The sequence below is a fragment of the Notolepis coatsorum genome (genome assembly GCF_963971535.1).
Source record: "Notolepis coatsorum genome assembly, chromosome: 7".
NCBI classification, from domain to species: Eukaryota; Metazoa; Chordata; class Actinopteri; order Aulopiformes; family Paralepididae; genus Notolepis; species Notolepis coatsorum.
In genome coordinates this window covers 74647688-74668460 of record NC_140171.1, presented here as the reverse complement: position 1 = coordinate 74668460, position 20773 = coordinate 74647688, and the positions used below count along the sequence as shown (strand labels likewise).

The 20773-nt window shown below is 45.4% G+C and overlaps 1 protein-coding gene across 2 annotated transcripts in view; it reads left to right on the top strand.

The window, feature by feature from the left end:
- tmod1 (tropomodulin 1) overlaps positions 1-20773 on the top strand; it is a 259845-nt gene that overhangs the window by 211860 nt on the left and 27212 nt on the right. For both annotated transcript variants that reach the window (XM_084318115.1, XM_084318114.1), the window contains exons 7-9: positions 5924-6054; positions 14691-14798; positions 15222-15365. In XM_084318115.1, coding sequence (XP_084174241.1) covers positions 5924-6054; positions 14691-14798; positions 15222-15365 — 383 coding nt within the window. The remainder of the gene's footprint in view (positions 1-5923; positions 6055-14690; positions 14799-15221; positions 15366-20773) is intronic.

Sequence of the window (20773 nt, the reverse complement as noted above, 5' to 3'; positions counted from 1 at the left end):
GCTTAGTGTCACACGCACTACTTTTAGGAGTACTCGGGCTCCACTGCTGCTGGCGGGATCGATGTACATGACACTCGCTTTGCTGCTGGATGGTGCGGGTGAAGGGCGCCGTCTGTTACTGTCGTGAAGTATGTCCAGATGGGCTCCATCGCACTTGGTGCACCTTTTCTTTAAGCGGCATTCGGCTGCCATGTGTGAGCGCGCACAGCGAAAACAGCGCTTGTTGGACTTTATCCATTGACTTGCTTCCTCCGCGTTCAGCTTGGGGAAGGAGTCACATTGCGCTAGCCAGTGTTCTTTCTCACAGTAGGGGCACACTATCTTCCACTTCTCCGTTCTGGAGGGGGTACTGTGGCTCCTGCTGCTCGGTACTGACTCCGATTGGTGCATCACAGTCACCGATCTTCTTCCATCATTTAGTCGTCTGGTTCCTTCTCTGGAGCCAGGGGTGCTCCGTCCGAATGTATCTAGCCGTAGGCTGCTGACTTCTCTCGCCAGGAAGTCTGCTAGATCGAGGAGGTTCGGTTCGGGGCCATTCGGGTCTCGGTGGTCCCTCTGTCGCCTAAAACGCTCCTGTCGAGCGGGCGGCAGCTTCTCCAAGATCCTTTCCACATTTGAGTTGGCGTAAAGTTCATGCCTCCCCTTCTCTCTCTGCGCTCCCAACATCCCTACCAGGGACTGCACTCTGATGGACAGGTCGTCCAGTGCTCGATTGTCTATTGCTGGGGGTAAGCGGTCGATGTGTCGGATCTCCTGGATCACGTAATCCCATATGCGCCCATACCTCTGGTCCAATGCTACCAGCGCTGCTGTGTATGGGGTGGTGGAAGTCGCGTAGGCGAGCGCTATATTATGTGCGCGGGGTACCTTTAAGTGCTTCAGTAGGATGGCGTATTTGTGGCGTTCATCCAATACATCCACCAACATGGTCTCCAGACACATGCAGAGTTCTGTATACTGGGCCCGGTTCTCTTGGGTGAAGTCGGGTACCATAGGCGTGCCAATGTATGACGCTGACTGTGGATACATCGGCGAGCGTTGGGGGAGAGGCCTCCTAGGCGAGTCTCCTCCCGCTCCTTGGTATGGGCTGGTACCGGCAGTGTACCATGGCCCGCTTGTCCAGGTGCTGTTCCTCGGTGCGGGTCGTGCGTCGTGCTCACCCGTGTATAGAGTCGGGGGTCTGTAGCGCAGCTCCGCGGGAGTATAGCCTGGGCTGTACCGGACCTCCTGGTCCGGTAGAGTACTGTGCTGTCGTCGGGCGTGGTTCTCCTCCTCTTCCTCTTCGTCTTCAGTTAGGTCATCCAGTGCTTGTAGTCTCTGGTTTAGCCTCTCCACAGGATATGCTGCTCCTTCCCGGTTGCTAGGTCTCGCTTGGACCGGTGGGGGGAGGTGGTCTGTGGGGGGTATAGACCTCGTCTGTTGGTCAAGTTCAGGGTTGTTTACTCGGCTAGGGGATGCCGCCCTGGAGGTGTGTCTAGACGAGTTCCTGGAGCCTCTGGCGGAGGGAGAGGGTGTTGTCCGTCTGATCAGCTGTTCTATTAGTTGCGCTTGCTGTCTGTCGCGCTCTGCGTCCCGTAGAGCACCAGCAGCTGCTCGCTGGCTGTCTGCTCGGTCTCTGGCCACATTCTCTTCTCTCTGAATGCGTCTTATTTCTAGACGTATATGCTCTTCTTCGCTCCGCTGCTGGATCTGCAGTCGGTCGCGTTCAGCAGCGGCGTTCAGGCTGATGAGGAAGGCCTGCTGTAGGGTCCTCTCTGCCTCGCTGGGAGAAGGCGGTTGTATAGGGGAGCCTTCCCTCGGGGTACTCCTTGCGGAGCCTTGGAGCTCTATCTCCACGGTGCTCTCCCCGTCTTCTTCCGTGCCGAGTTCTCTCTCGGTAGCGTTGTATTCCTCCCGGCACTCATCGGGGACTACTTCTTCAGTACTGGCGGGGTGTGAAGTCATGTCTGGTTCCCACTGGTCCCCACCGTGAACTTGGTCAGTTACATTAGAGCCCGTAGGGGCCTCTATGGTCGGGGTAGTCTGGGCGTTGGGGTTAGACATACTTTTACTTTCTAGTTTTACCGCGTTTACTGTTAGTAGAAGACTAGGTTGTTGACTGACAGCGTAAGCCTCTAAGTACTGAGGGAGCCGTCTTTCGCGCTGCGGGCGTTGGTTAGGAGGATCGTTTCGTGGAGTGTTCATCATAGGCCATTTCAATATTAATAACACTATATTAATATTACACTGATTACCATCCGGCTCGAAGGACCAATTGTAACTGAGGGGTACAATTCCCTGACTGTATTACTAGATATGATACTTACTACCACTACCTTTGTACTTAATATTCGGCCACCCAGTACACGGCATAAATATATTATGATGAACACTGTCACGTAGATGAAACGGATCCAACACAAATGTACGAATTAGAAATAGGTCTTTATTTCTACACAGCGATGGTGTGTAGAGCAAGCACTTAATCAAATCAATCACATTTATGAATGGAATTAGTATGCACTTTTATGGCAAGAGTATTCGTCTGTATATCAATAGAGAATGTCCAATCTCTGAAGGCGCAGGTGGTACATATACGACCTGGAATAGTTTAAGGAATAACAGCAATGATACTTTAATGATTATATACTGGATACACTAGAGGGGGTTAATCCGGTCGCTTGTAAGCCGACAGGAGTAGGAAGGGGGGGGGGGGGTAGAATCCGGCTGCCTCATCCGGCCAAGGGTATCCCAGGTGAACCCACTGTAGTGCCGTTCAATGCGCCGGCGATCCTTGGACCACAGATGAAAGCAGATGGACTCTTTGTGGGCCGGCGTTCTCCGGTCCACGGAGGAGAGACGTGAAGCGACCTCGTCTTGCAGAGCGTCTCCTCACCTTGCGTCCTCTCCAGGGGGGGGGGGGGTTCCAACACACGGCAGTGTCGGGGGTCTTTATCCATGGAATAATCAAAGTATACAAAGCATAATCCGTGCCTGGGAAGGCGGGCTGTCGTCGGTAGAATAATCCGGTATACAGGTCCACTCGCTCGTCGGCTCTGGGGCTCCTCGGGTGCAGCTTCACGTGGGGTCAACCACCCTGGATAAGCAGCCAGTTCTCTGCCCGAAACGATGGGGTACTGACTACGGTAGTATTCTCACCGCACGAAGCACTATATATTAACAGACTATTATTAGCTTAATAGACTACGTCCAACTCGACGATATAGTGCCAAATATGACTATTCAGATATTAATATACACGATGTCTCAATACCGATGGTAGGCGAACTTGGCCTTACTCCCACACATGGCGTCGCGGGGAGGCTTTACGTCTGTGACTCTATTGGAGGGTAAGAAACTGGACTGAAAAGGAAGTCCTACTTTAGTAGCGCAGTATATATACGCACTATGAACAAATAGTCCCATTAGTGGTGCGGTAGCCAGATTCCTACGCGGAACTAGGACTTGTTCGTACATGTGGAGCGGTACGTTTGAACTGGGTCTGAGGGGTATGGCAGCCTGGCACCAAGGTCTCGACCAATAGTAGAATGGAGACTATTATGGGATGTTCAGTAGGCTAGAATGGATATTCAATGCATATTGTACAAGGAATATACAAGGGATATCAGGGAATATTAGAGAATATACAAATACAATTAAATATATATATATAAATAAATATATATATTCGGTTTAATCTGGCCCTTCACAACATTATTCATATACAGTATGGACCAATTCTATGTTTGAATTATTATAATTAGCCAGACTATGATGAGACTTGAAAGTGGTGGTGATTTTCACTCTGTCTGCTTGGCTGGTGGCGGTAGATCTCTTCAGCCTTGGAAAAGGGCAAAGCCGATCTCATGCCCAAAAAGGTTGCCCACCCCTGGTGTAGTGCATGGTACTGCCAGGGTTAGGGGTTTGGTATCTCAGTGTTTGGCACAGACGCTACAGGGATTAGGGATTGGATTCCCACTAGGGTGACCCCTGCGAAAAATATAGACTGTCCTGGTAGCTATTGACACACTGGATAAAATAACATCTAACATGAATGTTTTATTGTTATGTGCATTTGTAGTGTATGTGGTCATTTGTATTGCAGTCTTGAGCCTGTTTTTTTTTTAACCATGCCATATCTAATGTTATCAAGTAGAAATGTGGGTGGGGTAGGTAGTGACAGCCAAGACTGTTAGGAAAATCTCAGGGGGGGGAAGTGAACGAATAACGCTCTCCCATTCCTTGACAACCGAGGACCAATGTACCCCCAACTGTGTGATAACTAGGGCTGACCTTCGAAGCTTTTTTTGGCAATCGAAGCTTCGGGGCCGAGCTTTGATTTTAATTCGAAGCTTCGAAAAAAATAAAAAATAAAATAAGAAATATTTTTTTTTATTATTATTATTATTATTATTTTTTATCTTATGTTGTGGGACTTGTACAGCACTTTCATAAACTTTGTTGTTTTTAAATGTGCTCTATAAATAAAGTGGGTTGGATTAATTAATTAAGTAGCCCCTTTCGTGACTGAGCCAACAAGGTTTCACTCGGCTGTGTGATTTAATTCAAGGTGGATCGCTGTTGTCGTTTGAACAACTTCAGATTTCATGGGAACTACCAATCCCCCAAATCAAGAATGTTTAAGATGAATGAAGTAAGATTTTGATTATTTGAAATATGGCCTGTGTAGACTAAACTATGCACAGAATTATGTCAGTCTACAAGGTCCGGATTCTACATGGTCCGGCAATGTAGACCTTGTAGACTCCACTACAGACCAATTATCAGTGAATGTTCATGCATTTTTAAGAAGGGCAACTTCCACAAAAAAACAAAGAACTCACCAAAACATCTCAGTAGCACCTTATCTAAATTTTATTTCCTATTTTGTTTATTCATCCCAGTATCTTTCTTTCTTATGTGTGGAATTCTACAAGGCATGTAGGTGTATATGTATTTGAGGATGATATCCTTCAAACAGGCAATAGTGATGATATAATTTGGGCAGTGCTGAGCTGGGTTACTTTCCTCCAGTGTATTTGTCCCCCGGCCCCACCCAATGGCCCCATGTGCGTGCGCGCGCGCGCGCACACACACACACACACACACACACACACACACACACACACACACACACACACACACACACACACACACACACACACATTTACATTTAGTCATTTAGCTGACGCTTTTATCCAAAGCGACTTACAAGTTCTGTACGACAAGACAGCAAGAAGGGTACAACTCTATCAGCTGAGTAACAATGTTTATCAAAGTGTTGCGTGTTACAGTGTAGGTTAGTTTATTAGGAAAAGTGCATGACAGTAAGGTTAGTCACGGTTAGATTTTTTTTTTTTTTTTTTTAATCATTTCAGAAAATGGTTGAAGAAGTGAGTCTTTAGTCGACGGCGAAAGATTGGACGGGATTCGGCTGTCCTAACTGGGATGGGTAGTTCTCTCACACACACACACACACACACACACACACACACACACACACACACACACACACACACACACACACACACACACACACACACACACACACACACGCACGCACACACACACACACACACACACACAAAGCGAAGTAATTTTTTTTTTTTTTTTTTTATTTAATTTTTTTTTTTTTTTTTTAAACTTCGATTTTTTTTTAGTGTTCGAAGCTTGTGCCATCGAACGAAGCTTCGAAGTATTTAAGACAGCCCTAGTGATAACGGTTAAAAGGTTTTGGAAATGTGCTTAGAAATCTTCTCAGCTGTATGTTTACTTCCAGGTGTGATCCAAATGCATCCTATTATGTATAAGCCAGTCTAAGATGCACAGAGATGTACTGGATACAGAAGTATAGAGCTTTTTGCACCTGTGATGAGGTTGAGTGTGTACTAGAAGTGTGTTCTAGAAGTGTAATAAGTAGTGTTCTTCTCCACTGGATCACCAGGTGTAATCCAGTGTACCCAGTATAAACCAGTCCCAGACGAGGAGCCCAACTCTACGAATGTGGAAGACACACTGCTGAGGATGAAGAGGGACGACCCGGACCTGGTCGAGGTTAACCTCAACAACATCAGGGTAGGAGGGGAGGGCATGTGAAGCGGAACCTAACATTTATGTTTATGTTATCATCTGCCGTGTTTCTGTATGTAGCACTGTCTGTAATCGTTCTGTGTCAAAACTGACCTTAAAGGGAAATTCCACCGCAAAGCAAAATTTAACTAATGTACCAGATTGAGGCATAACTGATTAATTATCTCTATGTGGCCAAACACTAAACACTAAATGTCATAATGATGCATATCTCCTACCTCACTCAATTTTCGAAGAACTATAATGGGCAGGTAGCGCCGAGCTGACTGTCATTTTAGTCTTTCATGACATTTTAGTCTTTCATAACTTTTCTACAAATACCCTTTAACTTAAATTAATTCTATCTGTTCTGTGATGTGGTTTTTGTGTGTTCCTGATATCTACAAATATCCTGATAACCAATGTTGAAGTCATACTTTTATGGTTCCATTGGAACAGAACACAGAATATCAGAGGGATTTATGAATGGTTCAGATAACACAAGTGACAAACGTTAGATTGTAATGGCTCTGAGTGCTCTAAGTGGGTGATGATACTCTGACCAAAACAAGCAGGAATTCTGCTAGCGCTCTGAATTGAATTATGAACAAACAGTCCAGTTTGGTGCTGAAGGAAACAGGTGTTTTTCTGTGTTTTTCAATGTATGTGATGTATAGATTGGGGGGAGATGAGAGCATCTAAAGGGGGCCGGGTCAGAGAGGTCAGAAATGTGCTTGCCTTAGCAGACGGTGATAGAACGGTGGTTCAGAGCGAGCAGGGTGTTAGTGTGAGTACCACACTGAGCAGAGCAGAATGTTTTGAATTCCCCAGTACATCAACAAGCTGATACCAGCACAGAGCGAGGGAGAGGGGTGACATCCTTAATGAAACAGTAATGAAACGTTTTGAAATGTGTGAAAGGTTATTAGCAGTTGTCATGACAGCGCGTCGCATGACAACCAGGGGAGGAGCGGGGCCGTCGTTGCTATGACGAAGATCATATAAATCGAACAGTAGTTCCGGGTAAGGGCAGACCAAAGAAACTAATCCCACAGGAGGGGAGAAACCATGAGAGACTCTCATCCCTCTCACCCTTGCCGGTGGGGGGAGGGAATGACACATCATCATTAGCTTCGGCTAACGCGAGGAGGGTTTAGGCTAACGACCAGGCCTGACCACCATTGGACTGAATAGCAGAAGGACGATAGACTGAACACACAGAGAGATCATTAGAATAGACTTTTCAAGGACAATACAATCTGTTAACATCTGAGCTGAGGCTTCTGTTTATGAAAATAAACAACGCTTTTCCTTGTAAGGTAGTACGTTGTCGAAGTGTCGAATTCTTACGAAGGTGGAGAATTATCATGGTTTGCGGATCGCACTAATGGGGAGAGATAAGGATTGTATCAGCCAGTGTATGAGACGTCAGAGAGATAAAACACAACGCAGATGGGGAGATGATTACACAAGACAAACAGATGAAGACGTGATACTGGCCGATTGATCAGAACAGTGCCAAAGTACACTCTGGTGCTCAGCTCACCCATTTGTTTTTTCCCTCTCTGTGTTCCAAAACATCTCCATAGTAACCGTGAGGGAATAAAAAGTTATGTTCATTTTTTTTCATGGTTAACTCCTCTTGGATTGTTATTTGTGCAGAACCTGTCACCAGAGTGCCTTTTTTCACCTTCTTCCCTGGGAGAGGGAGAGCTTCTCTGTACTTCCCTAAAATCTGAGTTGCATGTGTGATGTCACTAATAGGTCAATTCATGGTCCAATATGTGGTAACTTGACACCTTTAGCTTCAGCATACATAGAAACCTGCCAACTTGGAATTCCTGATAAATGTCAATGGATGCTTTTTTCCCAAATTACATATTCATAGATCCTTGCATTCTCAATTATGGTAAATGTGTAAAGATGCTGCTAAACTTATATGAAAAACAGGAAAAACCATGTTGTTCTGGTGAGAATATTCAGCAGCTTTTAGAGGTCATCATATCTGAAATGAAGAAATTAAAAAGATGGTTTGATATAAACAAATTATCATAAGATTTTAGCAAAACTAAAATTATGTTATTTGGAAACTGTAGATTAAATACAAGTTAAAATAAATGATGTGATTATTGAAAGAGTTTATGAAAATAAATGTCTAGGTGTAATAATAGACTATACAATCTGCTGGAAACCTCACATAAAACATGTCCAAACTAAACTGTCAAGAAGCATGAGTAAAGTAAAGCACATTCTGGATAAAAAAATTACTCTACATTCTCTACTGTTCACTAGTTTTACCATATTTAAATTACTGCACTGAAGTCTGGGGAAACACTTATAATTCTACACTACAACCACGTTTTATACTCCAAAAAATAGCCATAAGGATAGTTCACATTGCAGGTCGTGATTGTGATCACACAAACATATTATTTTTAAAGTCAAAAACATTAAAGTTAAATGATCTTGTGGAATTTAAAACAGCACAATTAATGTATAAAGCAAAAGGTTATGTACTTCCAGGAAACATTCAAGAACTGTTATTTGATAGAGAAGGGGGTTATAATCTGAGGGGAGAACGTGAGGTTATGACTATAACCAAGTTCTGTTAGTATAGCGACGCTTGGCGTCACTCTCTGCACTGTCCTCGCACACGTGCACGTGCACTGAATAAAGACCACAATGTACCTTTAATCCCAATATTTGTCTGACCACACCCCTATCAGCTTACCCATATAAGCAGGGGTGGGGCCACCCACTCGCCTCCTTCCCAAGTTTTCACCACAAGGCGAGATCAAGGGCTGCAGCGGCGTCGGACGCCGAGCGTCGCTATACTAACAGAACTTGGTTATAGTCATAACCTAACGTTCTGTATCGTATAGCTCTCGCTCGGCGTCACTCTCTGCACAAGGGAGGCCGAGCGAGAGCCATCGGCCGACAAATACACCCCGCTGAAAGCCCCCCACAACCATCAGAACAGGGAGGGCCGAGCCCCCCCGACCCACCCTAATGGAGGGCACCCCCCCTATTGGGGGCTTCACGGGAGGGCGACGGACCCGACCGTGCGAAGAGGCACTCAAGCAACTCAATGCACAGGGTGAGCAGACCGTGGCTTGACCCCACGACTACACACACGCACAACCCGCATGCCACCCGGGAACGGAGGGAACAACCTCGTTACTGCCCCCAGAATCACGGGGTCAAGGGCAAACCCAACCCCGTGGCAAGGCCGTAGCAGCGGAGCGCGAAGGAAGACCCAGACCCACCAAAGGGACTGGACCCCCTGGAACGGGGGCCCGGAGAAGTCCATGATGCCAGCATCAAGACCCCACCAGGTGGGCACTTAGTGACCCCGCCCCCCACATCGCCAGCGTATTCGGACAAAGGCCCCTCAGCCGAGCGGGCCCTGTCCCCCCAATAGTACACCGCCTGGCACACTGACCCTGCAGAACAGGCAGTCAGCATGGCCGTAAGCACACAAAAAAGGTTAACCAACGGAAGCAGGCAGCGCACCGGGGAAAAACCAGGCAACAGGCTGTTAACCCTAGCCTGGAGACTGCGGACGAGACAGGCGCCAGAGGGGACAGCTGAACACAGCCGCCCCGGCGGAAGGTACGTAAGCTGGCGTTGTTGCATGACCAAGCCTCCATTTAAAAAGCCCCCACCCAGAGGGTTGAGGCAGAGAAGGCTGACACGATTGGCAGACGTCATGAACGTGCAGGGGCACCCTCAACCGGTGAACCCGGGAGTTGACACTGCTCCAACACACCAGGGAATCAACCACCTTGGTGTTACCCAATGCGGTGGTTGTTCCTATAACCCCTCAAGAAAAAAAATAAAGAAAAAATCCAAAACACACCTGCGGGTATACACCGGCTATACCGCAGTACAAGTGTTTCAGTTTTCAAAAAAGGGTTAACCCAGGCCTACGGGTCGACGAAACATGACTTCGGACCGGGCCCGGCGATACGGGAAGCACAGGGTCACCAGAGGAGGTCAAAGACCACCCCAACAGGCCCATCTTCGCCATGCGTGAGAGAGGAGCGAAAAAGAATGGAGAACCAGCCCCAAGCACACCGTACTTGGTATTCCCAGGCGGTCTCCCAACCAAGTACTAACCAGGACCAACCTGTGTAGCGGCCGAGATCTGACGAGATCGAGCGTGTACAGGTTGGCATGGCCGTAAGCCATTACGACAGTGCTGAGTAAAAAATTTACCCAACCAGGGTCTCCATAGCGCTTAACCCTGTGACACCCGGACCGACCTGGCATTTTTCCCCCTGAAAAAAGCCCAAGTCCCTCAGGGTACCAGAACAGCAGATCTGCATCCCCGGCGGACAACGGGTTCAACTGATCCGGACCAGCGTGACCAGAACCAGTCCCGTGCCCTAACCACGCCGACATGCCTACTCCAGGAGAAGGGGCAGATATGCGTGTTGATCTTAAACATGAAAAGAAGGCGCCAACCAGACGTTCGGGCGAACCACGCCCGGTGGCCCACCCCCAGGGCGTGAGACCCCTCTACATATGTCCAGATCCATTCCGTCATCATCCCCCAGATATGAACGAGAATCCGTCGACAACCAAACCAGGTCGTCGGATTTGGTCGTCGGAAGAGGAAAAACCTCCATCCCAGTTGCTTTATAAAAACACCGTTTTAACCTCAAGCAACCAAGGCGTGCCAGTCAGTCGCCTGTTTACAGAACACCCCGAGCTAGCACTATACGTGCGTCGGGACACACCCACATCAATGAACAGGCTATTTAGACCTGTCATTGAATCCCCAAGGCGCCCAGGGGAACGACAAGAGGGGTGTGATACTTCCTAATTCCAACTATTTTTAGTAGAAAAGAAGGAAGCACCAACAGTATGTATCCCAGTCTACACAGCCGGGGGTAAAAAAAATTCACATTTTTACATCCCACCACCCTCCCATAGGAAGGAGACGGGAATCCCCAGAGAGACTTCCCACGCGAGCTGTACAGATTGAAAAGAATATATTGCACCTTGAGCCATGTAAAAAATTGGTTTTAGGGCTCTCCGGGGAGGAGGCACTGAACCCATACACACTCAATAATCGAATTGAATCGAATACATACACAATAGAGTAGGACTCTTTCTAGAGGGTCCACTCACCTTGATAATCTGAGGAGGAGGCTCTGTACTCTGAAGGAGGCTCCCTCCTCACGGAAGGAGTCCCAACTCACAGAAGGCCCGAATAGGAGCTTGGTGAGGAGGAGCCCTGACCAACCCCCGAAACAGATCCATCACATGGACCTGCACAGCACACGGAAGTCCTACCAACAGAGACGCGCACGGTGACGTACTCTATGGCGGGGGAATTTCTGCGGTGCACACGCCCAATATTCCAGGCCGTGGGACCAGGAAACTCCCTCCCCCCCTCACCCTGTAACGTGCCGAACCGCAACGTGACAGGAACCTTGAAGGACAGGTGGGTTTACCCCTGACCAACAGAAAAAAGGGGGAGGAAAGGTTACCAGTTCACCCCTTTACGACCCCACACCCATGATACGATGTAATGACAAAAAGAGAGTATGACACAGTCATAGTCAGCTCTATGAAACGTCTGACAGCTTCACACAGCGCATGAGCTAACCTGCTATCTGATTTTTACTAAGGAAAAAACACAGAATAGAGAGGGCTCTCCAAGAGCCCCGGTACCAAACTTACACATGTGCTTCTGTGGCCAGTCCAACCCAGTTGTAGGTCACATGACACACACAACCCAACACATCACAACCCAAAATGGCAAAAACACTCTACAGAGGAACGCCGTTTTTCATAATGAGAGAATACATAATTCTCTATTAGTATCGGCCACAGGCCTTGCTAAGCACACACGAAAGCGACCAAAATTCTTTTCTTTTAGGAAAATAAAGTTTCTCCAGCAGTTTTAACACAACCTCAGCAATCAAGCTAAGGGTTACATCGTATCCCTACCACACAGTGACACAATGTAGTGCAACAACATGTCTGAAAAGAGGATGAAGAAGTCCCCAGGGAACCGGGGGGAAACACAATCCTCCTACTTTACCCTTAATACGGCCAGTTAAAACAGGAAAACCTGTTAATATGTGAACACACTGTTCATTGTCATTACAGGCTGAGAAAAGAATCATTCTTTACTCATTTGTCACTAAGCATAGCTTTATAGGTTAGTTAACCCCCTTAGTTGTGAGTACACGGTAGATATAAACACACATGATGTTTCTCAACACAACAAACCAGATCATTTTCACATCTGTAACAACAACCCGATTTGCATGGAGAAGCTAAATACCAGTGACAAGACAATTCACACATAACTCGCGTTGTATCCTAAATGTAGTGCAGCAACACTCGTTTTGGAAAACATCGTTATTTACAAAACATTTAGAAGGGAAAGCCAGAAGAAGTGTACAAGGTCTGGCCAAACCTTGCCTACCCGGAGCGTAGATCAACGAAGTGCAGTCTCAAGGCACCGTAGTAAACACAGCCGCTCTGTGTTGCCGACCCGTCCAGCGTCGCCGCTCCAACCCGTCGCTACGGTCCCCTTTGTTGACGCAGTCGTTGCCGTCCTGGCTCAGGGCAGGGTCGACGAACATCCTCTGTCAAAGATGACGTCGTAGTCAAGAGTGTTTAAAACATGTTATAATCAAAGCACGTTCAACAGAGTAGCATTAAGCTAACGGCCGCTCCAACCGTCGGTCGCTACCGCCCCTGCCCGCGAGACGCCGAGCGAACGGCGCACGCGACCAGAGGGGAGCTTCGTATCCCCCCCGCCTCTCCCCGTGAGGGAGAGGGGAGTTGGGAACCGCGGTGGCGCGCGAGGGGCCGGAGCCACCCCGCGCTGGGCCTCGGCCGATAGCAGCAAGCTAACGTTTCCTAGCCTAGCCAGGTAGGCCACCTAGTGATCACAGCAGGCTAGCGCCGCAGCTAACAGCTGACTGGCTAACAGTAGGCCACCACTAGCACGTAAGCTAAGCAGCGACAGCAGCAAGCTAACGTTTCCTAGCCTAGCCAGGTAGGCCACCTAGTGATCACAGCAGGCTAGAGCCGCAGCTAACAGCTGACTGGCTAACAGTAGGCCACCACTAGCACGTAAGCTAAGCAGCTATCACCTGAACTTGTACACAATGATATAACACTCACCCAGACAGGCCGCCGTTCTGAAACCCTCCTCACTTTTTAAGAAAAAAGAGAAACAAGATGTCAACACAGTTTTACAACGGTGATTTTACCAACACCCGACGGAGCCAGCACAATACCCAACTGGCCTGTGTAGCTGACTTTGAACACAGATCTTCCGCTAATGAACATCTATGCCCATATCTCCTCATGAGGGAATACTCTCATTTGGATATGAAAGATGGGGCCTAACACGGTGACAGAGAGACATCCACTCGTCCAGAAAACACAGGGATCACCAGTGTTAATGGTCGTGGCCCACTAGTTAAACTATAATGGGCTTCAGACCAAGGTCTTCTGTCGCCTAGGAGGCTGAACAAAGGACCCTAGTCTGGGGCCGGTTTTCATAAACATTGTCAACTAGCCCCCATAGCACTAACAGACAAGTGGAGCTTGCCAGCAAAACATAACTCACCAAACCTGGAACCCACCGCTTCTCACAACAGCGGCGCGTCCTACAGCCCAGCTGTGTCTTTACCGCAACCAGCACACAGCAAGGACTGCAGTTGGAACGGCATGTAGCGGCGCGAACTCCCAATACGAAAACCGGTGGAGGATTTTTAGAATGATCATCATCTTCCAGACACTCCAGTACGAAGACAATATCGCCGTATTTTCTCGAAAATAGTGAGAGAGAAAATAAAGATATGATGTCAACGTATCCTTGTTTTCCAACTCTTCTCCTACCATCACATCACTTCAAGTGGGGATCTACCGAGGCACTTCCTTGTGGTGAAAGCGAGAAGGAGGCGAGTGGGTGGCCCCACCCCTGCTTATATGGGTAAGCTGATAGGGGTGTGGTCAGACAAATATTGGGATTAAAGGTACATTGTGGTCTTTATTCAGTGCGCGTGCACGTGTGCGAGGACAGTGCAGAGAGTGACGCCGAGCGAGAGCTATACGATACAGAACTCAATTTAAAAGTTCTTAGTGTACCTTGGGTTCTATGAAAGGCGCTATAGAAATTTGATCTATTATTATTATTATTATTATTACATACACACTACCATGAGAAGACACTGCATTTCAATATGTGGAGTGAAACTGTGGAACAGTCTGAATGTGGTGCTAAAGCAATGTCCAAATATGAGACAATTCAAACTGAATTATAAGGAAATTATGTTCACGAGGTACAGGGATGAGGAAGGGATTTGACATTCACGGGATTTTTATTTTATTTCTTTCATGTTTTACATATATCATTTTAGTTTTTTGTTTTGCATATATATATATTTGTTTTGTAAGGTTTTCCACTAATTTGAGTAGTGGAAAAGGGGTAGGATTAAATAAGTGTATACTTCTTCCTACTACTAATAGCAATAGTAATAAATAATAAAAAAATTGTAATAATAATAATATTTTTTTCTTGAGATTAATGATTTGTTTTGATTTTATATTGTATCTGTCTTTAAATTAGTTGTAATGGGTCTGATCTGTGTTTTCCTGTATTCTAGAACATCCCCATCCCAACTCTGAAGGGGTACGCTGAGGCTCTGATAGAGAACTCAGCTGTGGAGAGGTTCAGCATCGTAGGAACCAGGAGCAATGATCCTGTTGCCTTTGTAAGTCACCCATAACTTTTTATTTTGTCATACTTCTTTGTATAAAATGACCCAAAACTCAATCAACATGTATGCAACATGATGGAAATGGAAAATTAGTCCTGTCGCCATGGTTACCATGCACATTTCAGTTAACAACGCTGCAATTCAAAGTTTAGATTGGTAGATGAAATCTCAATATTATTACTGGGTTTCAAAATGTTTATTTCTTTACTGTTAGTTACTGAAATCCTTGCATAAATATTGAATTGCTTCTTAGTGTTACATTGTAACTAACTCTTCATGGTGCCTCTTTTCTTTTATTATGCACACATCACAACTCACATTCTAACTAGGCAGCAGAGGCATTCTGACATAGAACTAGGCATTCTAACAGCCTCAGATGGAAGCAATAAGAGTAAAATGTCATGTCTCCTCCCCCAGGCCTTGGCAGAGATGCTGAAGGTCAACACAACACTGAAGAGCCTCAACGTTGAGTCTAACTTCATTACAGGGGCTGGCATAGTGGCCCTCATAGCATCTCTACAGTCTAACACTACACTACTGGAGCTGAAGATAGACAACCAGGTACACACACACACACACACACACACACACACACACACACACACACACACACACACACACACACACACACACACACACACACACACACACACACACACACACACACACACGAGTCAGTATACAGTGTATACAGGTCGTCTTAGCCACCTCAGTCTAATGCTCCTGGACTGCAGCAGATTGCAGCAGCAGCATAATTATACCTCTGACTCATAACCTGCTCAATCTGCATGTTGAATGATTCATACTGGAGGAAGGAATCTCTCTCTCTCTCTGTCTCTCTCTGTGCGCATGCGTGTGTTTGAGCGAGTGGAGTGAGACGCGACTGCGAGTGAGTGCATTTTTCTAAACTTTTTCTAATTGTTTTGTGTTTAATGTTATGAATTAGAGTGTTGCTTATTTATTGTTAGGTTGCTGTTTGTTGTGTTAAATGGAGTTAGAGTTTTGTTCTCAGTCCGTTTGTCTCTGCTGGTCGGTAGTATAGGTGTATCGGCGTGCAGCATGGCTGAGTTGAACAAACTGAGCAGGGGACATGGTATCAAAGTTGGTACCGTGTTTCCCTGCTCAGTTGAAGAGGTTAGTTTAGCGGTAGGTAAAGGTGTTGGTTACAACAGTATTAAATCTGCAGGGAAAATGAATAGCGCTGTGGTTATCTTTCTAGACCGAGTTAAGAAAGTTCATGAGGCAATTGTACGCAGAATTATTGTTAGGGACCTGCACGTTCCCGTGTTGCCACTTGCGCAACCGTCAATTAAAATCACGTTGTCTATTGTCCCACCATTCATCTCTGATGAGTTTCTGATAAAAGAGCTGTCCAGACACGGAAAGATAGTCTCTCCAATTAAGAAGGTGCTTACAGGGTGTAAATCACCTTTGCTGAAGCATGTTGTTTCTCATAGACGGTTTTTATATATGATTCTGAATAACAGGAATGATGAGTTCAACATGAGATTCCATGTTAAAGTGGAAGACTTTGATTATGTATTGTATGCATCATCAGAGATCATGAAGTGTTTTGGGTGTGGAGGGGGGGGACATGTTATTAAAGCATGCCCTAAGAAGCACGCTCAGGAGGCGGAAGCTGACCCTGGAGAGGGAACTAGTGGACAAGGAGAGGCTGGTAAAGAAGCGTCGAAAGAAGCGTCAAATAATGAGACTGTGGTTTTAGATGTTAGTGGTGAGGAACAGACAGAAGTGGCCAAGGAAAAACCAGCTGCTGCAGACAGTGCTGCAGGTGAGCTACAAACAGAAGTGGCCAGGGAAAAACCAGCTGAGACAGACAGTGCTACAGGTGAGCTACAAACAGAAATGGCCAGGGATAAACCAGCTGAGACAGATAGTGCTACAGGTGAGCTACAAACAGAAGTGGCCAGGGATAAACCAGCTGCTGCAGACAGTGATACAGGTGAGCTGCAGGTAGAAGGGGCCTGTAAGAAACAGACAGACAGTACTACAGGTGAGCTGCAGGTAGAAGGGGCCTGTGAGAAACAAACATACAGTGCTGCTGTGTCTGGGAGAAAAACACAGGAGAGTAGCAGTGGTCTGTGTGACAACAGTGCAGAAGTAAGTGAACAGACAAATGAGGTGGACATGGAAGATGATGCTGTTTCAAAATCTGCACCTCATAAACGCAAAGAAATGGCTTCACAGTCAGACCAGAGTGATAGTGAGGAGTATGAGTCAGATGGTAGTGACATATCTGAGTTAAGGAAGTCACAAAACAGAAGATCACTGTCAGTCAAAGCCATCAAAACTTTGCTACAAGAAACAAAGAATGTTCGGGGCTTGAAAATGGAGGAACATATTCCTGATACAGAGGCTTTCTATACGTCTGTCAAGTTTCACATGGGAAACAACAGCTTTACTAAGCAGGAGGTGTACAGACTAAGGAAATTACTGCCAAAGGTCAAAAAACAAATTCATGAAAGGAAAACAAGTGGCAACCTTTAATTTATTGTTATTGTGTGTTTTAGTCACTCCTCTTCTCTCCATGGAACATTTTAAGGTTGGAACTTTGAACTTGAATGGGGCAAGAGATGTGAGAAAACGTGCAACGCTATTTGAACTGGTAAAGTTCAAACACATTGATGTTCTTTTTATGCAGGAGACACACAGTGACAACGTAAATGAGGTGGAATGGAGGAAGGAATGGGAAGGGAATCTAGTGTTGAGTCATAATACTACAAATAGCAGTGGAGTTGTTTTTTTAATTCTCAAAACGTTTTATTCCTGCTTCTTATACTGTAGAACATGTTGTAGAGTGTAGGTTCATTGTAGTGAAAGCACAATTTGAAACATTTAATGTGGTTTTATTGAATATTTATGCTCCTTCTAAAGGGCCTGAAAGAAAGGCCTTTTTAGATATAGTGTGTACTAAATTGTCCGATTTTAATCCGGATGATTTCTAATTTTTTTCTGGAGACTTCAATTGCACAGAGAATAACAGTTTAGACAGGAATCACAATGAACCCCATCCAGCTTCTCAAAGTGCATTAAGACAGCTTGTACACACACACGGCTTGGTTGATGTGTGGAGGAGGTTTCATGGGAATGAGCGCTAGTATACATGGTCTCATTGTAGGGATAATGTTGTCTCCTTAGCTAGACTTGACAGTTTTTATTGTTTTAAGCACCATTTTAATATTTTTAAAATGTGCAAAATATTGCCTGTTGGTTTTACAGACCATTCATTGTGCAATGTCTTTATTAGAAATATGGTGCCTAGAAGTGCTTATTGGCATTTTAATTCAGCTTTGCTCCATGAAAAGGATTTTATAGATGTTTTTAGTTTTTTTTGGGTCCTGTTTAGGAGTAGGAAAAATGAGTTATCTTCTCTTAGGCAGTGGTGGGACTGTGGCAAAATAGAAATTAAAATGTGTGGTAGATTTTGAGACATAGATCATCATCATTAATAGGATTTTAAATCAAACTAATGTGTAGCAACAGTCGAAGTGAAACAATTGGCCCTTAAACTATAGTTTCATAGTGTGTTACCAAGACCTTGTGTTCACTCCAGGAGGGCATTTGCATATAGTGGCAGCTGGGGTAATACTTACTTCCCCTTAGGGGGTGTGTAAGAACAAAGGGCAGGAAATTCTAGAGAAACATGTGTCTCCTTTTAGGAGACATCAATGTGACCATCAAAGGTCTGTTTACACACACACACACACACACACACACACACACACACACACACACACACACACACACACACACACACACACACACACACACACACACACATAGGACACATGCATGACACACACACACCTCATAAACAACTTAGTTTTTTATATGAAATATAATTAGGAGTGTTTACATTGGGATAATAATTCTGAAGCCATATTAAACTGTGTAAAATCAGATGATGTAAGTTAAAATATAAATAGAATAGGTTTGTTTATATTGGGGTAAGAATTCTGAGAAGTCATACTTAAACTAGGTAATTCGTTTTCACTTAAAGTGAAAATAAGTCACTATGATAAGAAATGTGTTCAAGTATAATATCTCTGTGTTTAGGTGATCAATTACAATTCAAATATATATGTTATGAAATCAATAATGCAATGTATTAAGGTAGATTGTTAGATTGAATGAAACAAATGAAAGTATATATCTGGTTGACTATATAAGGACCGCCTCCGTTGCATTCAAACATAGAGAGGCTGTGATTGGACAAACCACAGCTTATGATGTCATCACCACGAGACGCTGAGCCTTGAGATAAAATGGGATGTTGTGAGGGGGAGAGACACTCTGGAAACCCAACTCACAGGACAACACCTCTTACCACCCATCCACACTCAAGGCGGGAAGGTCAGCAGAAGAACAAAGGACATCGCTTTTGGAGGGAAAACAAAACTATACTTTGGTTGTCAGCCAGACAACAAAGACCATCAACAACTTATCAACTATCATTCTTTATACTGTAATATTAGTCTAGTTGTTATCAAGACGGCATAGTGTCTTTGATCACAATTATAGCATTCTTTATTGTAATTTGTATACAACTCTTAACTTTGATTAAACAGCTGTTGTTATAACCTTTTCCTCCTGATTCCTTCTGCCTGCACCGCTGAGAAGATAATAAGTAATTCCCAGAGCTTTAGAGTTATTGAAACAACGCAGAGTACTAACCACCCGGTTCTGATACAGAGCAGAACCGTTATTTAGCTTGGGAATCTACTTCAAATGCTTTGTCAACAACACACTCTCAATGTGACTAGAGACATCACTTCCTCCATGAGAGATTTGGAGACTGAGATAGTGGACCTTGAGAAAATGTTTGGGTCCACAGGAAATCAAGGACAATTTGAAGTCCTTAATAAAAAAAATGGCTTTAGCTGACCTGCTAGGTGTGAAGGCTCAAGGACCTTTGTTAAGGTCAAGATGTATGAATGTTAATGCTATGGATGTGCCTTCCAGTTACTTCTTCGGTCTGGAGAAGAAGAATGGACAGAATAAATTCACTCTCTTCTGTCAGAGACGGGGCAGGACATCACTGATGCCAGTCAGATCCGGAGACGGGCCGGTGAGTTTTATTCTGCTTTGTATAGCAGTGAGTACACTGACAATGATGTCCTTCTACAGTCCTTTTGTGAAGGATTGCCCACAGTATCACGGGAGTCGAATGTGCTGCTGGAGAGACCTTTGGACTCGTCAGAGCTCTATTCTGCCTTACAGAGCATGGGTGGCGGGAAAGCCCCTGGTATTGACGGTTTGACGGTGGAGTTTTACAAAGCCTTTTGGGACATTGTGAAAGACGATCTTCTTGAGGTATTCAATGAAAGTCTGGCTGAGGGTGCTTTGCTGCTTTCCTGTCGCAGGGCAGTGATAACCTTACTGCCAAAAAAGGGGACTTTGCAGGACATCAGGAACTGGAGGCCTGTGTCAATTTTATGCAGCGAATATAAGATTTTGTCAAAGACCTTAGCTGTTGGTAACTGGCACAGCAGATTACCTGTGTTACCTCAAAACATGATCTGGAAAAGGGATGGTTTTAAATATTTGGGACTATACCTTGGAAATGACACGATTGTACAGAAAAATTGGGATAATGTGGTGGAGAAAGTAGAAGGAAGGCTGTTTAAGTGGAGATGGCTGTTGCCTCAGATTTCCTATAGAGGCAGAGTCCTGATAATAAATAACCTTGTGGCTTCTACCTTGTGGCATAAGTTGGCATGTGTGGAGCCTCCTTCAGGCATGTTGGTGCAGTTGCAGGCAAAGATGGTTGATTTTTTTTGGGATCGCCTGCACTGGGATCCTCAGAGTGTTCTGTATTTGCCCAGAGAAGAGGGAGGGCAAGGCCTGATTCATTTAGCGAGTAGGACAGCGACTTTGAGGCTACAGTTCATACAGCGATATCTGTTAGGACCAAAAGATTTAGTTTGGAGAGAAGTTGCCTCTTTTAT